At 35.2% G+C, this 6,597-nt stretch overlaps 1 protein-coding gene across 5 annotated transcripts in view; it reads right to left on the bottom strand.

Annotated features, from left to right (window-relative positions):
• Positions 1-6,597, bottom strand: part of LOC106460377 (rab GTPase-binding effector protein 1-like) — a 94,232-nt gene that overhangs the window by 48,390 nt on the left and 39,245 nt on the right. For all 5 annotated transcript variants that reach the window (XM_022387084.1, XM_022387081.1, XM_022387082.1 and 2 more), the window contains exons 6-7: positions 3,064-3,199; positions 2,634-2,885 (exon numbers count right to left, since the gene is read on the bottom strand). In XM_022387084.1, coding sequence (XP_022242792.1) covers positions 2,634-2,885; positions 3,064-3,199 — 388 coding nt within the window. The remainder of the gene's footprint in view (positions 1-2,633; positions 2,886-3,063; positions 3,200-6,597) is intronic.

The following is a 6,597-nucleotide window of genomic DNA, read 5'->3' as shown; positions in this document are numbered from 1 at the left end:
CTTGTACATTTGCTGTTATGTTAAACTTGTATTAAAGTTTTTCTTAATTACCCATTCAAGCCGTCTCCAACCATTATTGTAGAGGGAATTCTCATAATATGTGCATATTTTGGAATTCCTGACTGTTGGTATATATACCCCATCCCTGAAGCAAGGCACTCATGAAGAGAATGGAACTCTGGACAAGGTGGCAGTAAAGGAACCCAAATTGTAGTAGCATCCCAACTTCACATCCCCTCGAGATCAAAGAATGATCCAGACTAAGGAGATTGAAGAAACCAGGAAATAAAAGTGTACAATTCCTGGTCACTTAAAGACCAATAAAAGGATCACTTGTGTTTTCATCCCAAAGGCACAAAGGATTCAAGTGATGCCCACATTCCCAGCAGAGCCATCTGTGTAGGATGAAGGAGAGATGAATAAGAGTGTGGCCTCCTATTCTATAGTGTTGGGCAGGATGGGAGACAACTGAATGCGACCAAGAGATGAGATGAAAAATAAAAAATATCCAAACTGATCACATACTGAACTGGAGCAAGAATAGATATGGCAGTCCTGAAAGAGAAGCCTGCATGGGTTGTATCTGAAAGTAGAAGCAAGATGTGATGATCTAACAATTGACGAGATATTACTAGCAGTAACCAGTTGTCCAAGACTGTGCACAGTACGATGGAATCAAGGGGACGAGAAAACTCGTACAATACAGCAGAATCCATGTTAAACCTATGCAAGACCGAAGGAAAAAACCCGGAACTGCAGTACCTGACCCTTCTGCACCACAAATGCCAATAGTGGTGGGACTCTACCGCTAAGGCAAAGTGCAGATAGGAGCCAACTACAACCAAGTTGAACATCTACAATCCCAGTAAAAAAATCAACACAGATTGAGGAATGATTAACTTGAGAACCTTGGAGAATCTAGGCATTGTTGTAGACAAGGAAGATCAATCACTAGACACCAATCTCCTGTCTTTATAGGCCCAACAACTAACAGGAATAAAATCTCTGAAGAACTAACCGAACTCTCTCACTACCCTCAGACCAACCAGACTCAGATAACCCTAGAACTAAGTTCCAAAGCCCGATGAACTGTAGGAGACGGAAACCCTACAGGTTGGGTGGATAATAGTGGGGAAGATGTGAACTGAATGAACAATTGTGACCCAAGAACCAGCTTGTCAATCAGAAAGAGGAAAAAAAAATGTTCTTTTAATTATTATTATTGTTACAAAATCAATTAGACAACATGACAACATTCAAAGTATCCACGATTGACTGTAATACTGGGAATCCTGTTACTGATGCTTTCTCGAGATAAAGTGATAAAATTATCTGAATGAGGTGTTTATATACAGCACCAGGATAGAGGGAGCATTGAAGTAGGTGGAGAGTACCACAAGACAGTTATCACCAAGGGCAATTGAGTGGGGTATAAAAGACTGGAGCAAGCATGAAAAAATCAGACTAATGATTAGATGAGCAAAGAAGAAATCCTGGTGGTTAAGTAATAGCTATAAGTGGCATTGGAGGTATGTATGTTTTGGAAATAATTTGCTGTAAAATGGTTTTTAGTATTAATCTAAATGTAAATTGTTCACCATTGAAGAAAAACCTTTTAAGACCAAAAACTGATTAACTTGTATGTTCCTTAATTTTAACATCATTACCCTGATTGACTGTTTATGATTTTTTCAATGAAGAAATTTACTCTTTTATTCTTACATCTACATTTTTAATGTGTTCTCTTCCTCTAATTTGTATTTAGTTACATGATATGGGTAATTTTAAACCAATTCTGAAGCTACATTCAGTAAACAAAAATATAAAAAAAGACTGAAATGATCTGAAAGAATAGTTCTAATAAACTTCTGATCTGCAGTTTCTAAGGAACATAGTTTGGTATTTGTTTACATATATGAAAAAGATTTAATAGCAGCATATATATATATTAAACAATGTTTAAAAATATTTGTAGCCATATTTCTTTTTCAAAATATTAACAAGTTTTTTGTTACCTGACTTATCATAAATGAATAAAACTCTTTTTTTATAGTAACTCCATTAAAAATCTTTATTGGCTAGAAACTGATTTTTTTACATAATCTGAGTCAACAGTGAGTTTATTATATTTTCTAAAGTCAGTACCATTTAATAATGGCTTAAGATATTAGATGTGTATATGATCTTCAATTCAATATATTAAACACAACTTCACTGTTTATCACTGGGTTTCTTGATTTTGCTCTTGGTTGGTAGGCAGTGACATTCTAATGTACACTTGGATGTAATGTTCAACAGGGAGGTTCTCTTTTATCATTTGAACTGTTTACATAACAATGTTTCATTTGATGTGTAAAATGGTGGTGAAAGAAAATAGGAACTGCACATCAAAACAATATTTTTATCTTATAAGTTGATGTATAAAAACACCAGTCCTTTAAAAAGCAAAAACTGGTATACACAGACTTGTCAGCAATTTATAGCATGGCTATAGCATTTCAACTCAAATGTTAAAACTGATCAAGGCTTAATTTGGATAAGTATTTCAAAAAAGATTCAAAAAATAATTCCAAAAGAAACATCTTTATTTTGAAAGCATCAAAACAAAATAAATTAATATCCTCTTAACCAACCTTCACTGCTCTTGTCAGGATCCACATTCATCTGCTGAAGTCTGGCTATTTTTTTTTCTTGCTCCATCCGCTCTTCATCCTTCCGTTGCAGTTCTGTCACCTGGCGAAGCTGCTCTGCTGTCAGTACACTCTGCATTCGTCTCATGTCCGAGATTTGCAATCTTTGGGCTTCCAGAAATTGATCATTAGCCATTTGCCATGTCCTCTTTAGTGCAGCATGTTCTTTCTTCTCTTGCTCTAGCAACTGACATACTGCAAACACATATGAAACTGATGAACCAGTGTAACAGCATAGGATTATAATGAGCATTTGTTGGTGTGAGTTGATGACAAATGTAACAGTTGATATTCATAAATACAAACTCATTGTAGAAACTTTCCATCTAATGATATAATTTCAGCTTCTTAAAACACTCTTGAATATGTTTACCTTCCTGCAATTCTTTTCTGACATGATCCATGTCTTCCTGCATGACTTCTTTTTGCGTGTTCAACACCGCCACATACATCTCTAGGTCACTTCGTGAAGATTTCTCTGCCTGGAGCCCTTTGTTCAGGCTGGTCAGCTGTTATATAGAAATATATATACTTTATTTTCTCTAAGTTTGTAACTGTAATTTTAAGAATAACTACTATCTAACATCAATACAATCTTTATTGGTCTGCTGTAGGTACTCATTACAAGATAATACATCTAAATCATCTATTATTTCTTAAATGTATGTAAAATACTCTGATAAACCACTGAAATTAATGCTGATCCTCTGGTCCAAGACCAGTAAATACAGTTATGAACTACCAGTTTACCTTAACTCTCTCATACCTGGGTGTGTCATTTCAGTGCATCTTTTCTATGGTTTGTTTCATAGCATTGCAAGAAAAACTATTGAATGAAATAGTCTAAAAATTTAGAAAAATCTTCTGCAGTTTATGTAACTTTTGCAAATAAAATATCATATTTTTATTTCTATAAATTTACAGCTTTGAACATTTAAAAACGCTCAAACTTTTCTTTTTAAACAATAAGAAATGCTTACCTTTGTTGTACATTTTGATAACTGATTTTATGTCTTCCTACATGCTTGTAAAACTTTCTTATAAAGTTTTATTTTATACAACTTTAAATTTTATCTTTGTTTTCATTTAAAAAACACCAAATTCAGTTTCACTGTGGTTACAATCATTAGTGCTCATTAAAAGTAACTTTTTATCATTCCAAAATTATATGCAAGCTAACTTCTTTTTTATACTGTTAACTTGATGGTTTCATTTATTATATGTAATATGTTTTAAACCAGTTTTTTACTCTCTCATATGTATACACACACACACATACATACACACATTTTTAATATTATTTTCTTTGTTCATTCAAGCAGTTATTTAGGCCAATACAGCCTAATGTATAAACAGCCTTAATGTTCAGAATCACTATTCACCTCTCTACAGAACATATAACTAATACCTTAAACCACTGACATAATCTTTGCTCATGTGCCAAGCCTTTGAATGAAACTCCCAAATCTCCACATAATAATGTGTAATGCCTATGTCTATGATGAAATCAGCATTACACTATAGCCCTCTACCTATAGGAGGGCAACACATCCTCCATATGCAGTACTTCCCTTCAGCACTTTATGCATACCAAAAGCTCATTCTTTTCCTTAGCACTGCACTGTTCAGTAATGTTCTCTTTTTTATTAAAAATTATGGAATTTTGAAATTTTAATGAATATTTAAAATTTAACTTCAATTTTTTTATTTCAAAAAAGATAGAAATTTTAAAATTAGTTTAAGTTACAGCTTGTGATACAAATAATTATATTTTCTTATGTTACTTTGAATTTTTCTTTTAATCAAACTATGAGTATTCGAGTTTTGGCAGAAGCTGATAATCTCAATTTCATCCAAAGGAAAATGACCAAGGCCTAAGTGTTATGGACATACCAAATATAAAGAAAAAAAAATCTGCATATATCATAACAATATTAATACTTTCTACGAATTCAGTTTTATGTGGATGTTACTGAATCTTCCCACAGAAATTGTGTTATTCTATCGGTGAGCAATGTTTCCACCACTAAACATCATGTTGTTGATTCTATCCTACATTATTCATCTTGAATATAGGTCTCATAGCCTCCTGCTTCTGTAACTTCTACTGAACCTGCCTTTTTTTTGGATGACTTTGACTCTTACCATAATCTACCTTTGCTTCTGGTTCTTTTATTGCTGGAAAAGATCAGGTAACACTTACTTTTGTCCTGATAACTCTGGCATGTGACATATGTTCTAATTGTTCCTGCTGATTCTTGGGCAAGCTTCTTAGATGCACTTCTACTCAAAGATTTTTTTCTCTCTTCCTCGCTCACCTGTATTGACTCCAAGTTTCCATGTCTTTCCAAAATTTATGACTCCTGTGCTTGGAATTCTTCCTCTTTTCTAGTGTCCTATCCCTTGAATATCTTCTCCCAGCTTCAAGATCTTCTTCTTTTCCTACTATGACTCTCTTTTATCTTCAATTTATTCATCTTTTTGTTTATTTATCTTCTTAGTTCATTGCCCTCTTTATCCTTTCCCTTCACAGCTATCCACCTGTACCCAGACAGCTTTATTGGAGAAGGTCGTACTAACTATTTCTTCAGGCTACCATATTTTCTTCTTCAGCTGTTACCCAGCTCACTTGTTTCTTTGTTTTGGTTTATCAGGATTCCTTATTTTCCAGAATAGACACCTTAGTTTTATCTCAAGGAACTCCATTTGGCACCCTTCCTTCATGCATCTGTTTTTGGGCAGTTCTTTATGTTGTAGCCCCTTCCCAGTGTCTCTCCTTTCTCGAGAGGCCAGCCATCCTGGGGTTCAGTGATCAGTTGTTTCTAAAACCAGCTCTCAGCTTTTATCATGTGGGAGCTTGACTCTTACACTTTTTCCACATTTGGACTCACTTTGCAGAAAAGCCTTAGGTTGCACAATTTTTCATTCAGAAGTTTTCCTTGTCTTTAGGGGCTCACATTTGTCTGTTTTCATCTCTGTTCTGATGACTTCACACAGAGAATACTCTCATTGGGTACACATTTCCACCACCATCGGGAATTTAGGCATTTCCTAGCCCTGTCCCGGGAGGCATCATCTGCTATAACCTATCTTCTCCTTTGGAGTCTACTAATTTGGGTTGTTTGGTCAAGCTCCTAAATCATTAATGACTCTCATTTTGTTGCCAATTAATTTGGGAGTCTTTACCACCTTCATATGCTGGGTGGGCTGATATTCCTTTTTTTTAATTTTCAAGATTTGGAGTTTCTGGTTTCTAAGGCTCTCATTGTCTCCTTTTCTTCCAATACATGAGGTTCTATATCTTTTGGGAATTCTCTCATTTTTTGTGTCCTTCTTCCTCTGGAGTGATGTGTGTCTCATTCAGTGGATTCTGGTAGATCAGTCGAATATACCCTGTGATCCACTGTCTACCCTTGTTTCTCTACCTCCATCTCTTTAGCTGTCGTGATGGCTCGAATGTTCCCACATAACTCTGAGCATCAATATTCCTTCACCCTGCCTGGACTTACAATTATTCATGGATCCCTCTCTAGCTGCGTGGGGTATGTTTCTGAATACCAACACATTTTTTGATGTTTGGTCTCATCTGAGGAGTGGTAATTTCACATTAATTTTCTTGACATGTGAGCAGTTCAATGGGCCTGCCTACATCTTTTGTTACAGCTGTTTGTACATCCTGTTTTGATCTGTTTCAATAACTCTACTCTTGTTTCTTATATCAACCAACAGGGTATTTCTCATTTTTGGTAGCTCTTCTTTCTTGGGTTCATGTCAACAGCATCTGGTCGTTAGCCTTTCATGTTCTGAGAGCTTTGAATTTAGTGGTGGATTGCCTGTTTCATTTGGAACAAATTCTTCCAACAGAGTGGTCCTTATACCTCCTGGTATTTCTGGGGGTTTATTCCTA

This window comes from Limulus polyphemus, unplaced genomic scaffold (genome assembly GCF_000517525.1).
Source record: "Limulus polyphemus unplaced genomic scaffold, Limulus_polyphemus-2.1.2 Scaffold761, whole genome shotgun sequence".
NCBI lineage: Eukaryota > Metazoa > Arthropoda > Merostomata > Xiphosura > Limulidae > Limulus > Limulus polyphemus.
Note: the sequence above shows the minus strand (reverse complement) of the source record. Positions and strands in the feature narration are given on the sequence as shown.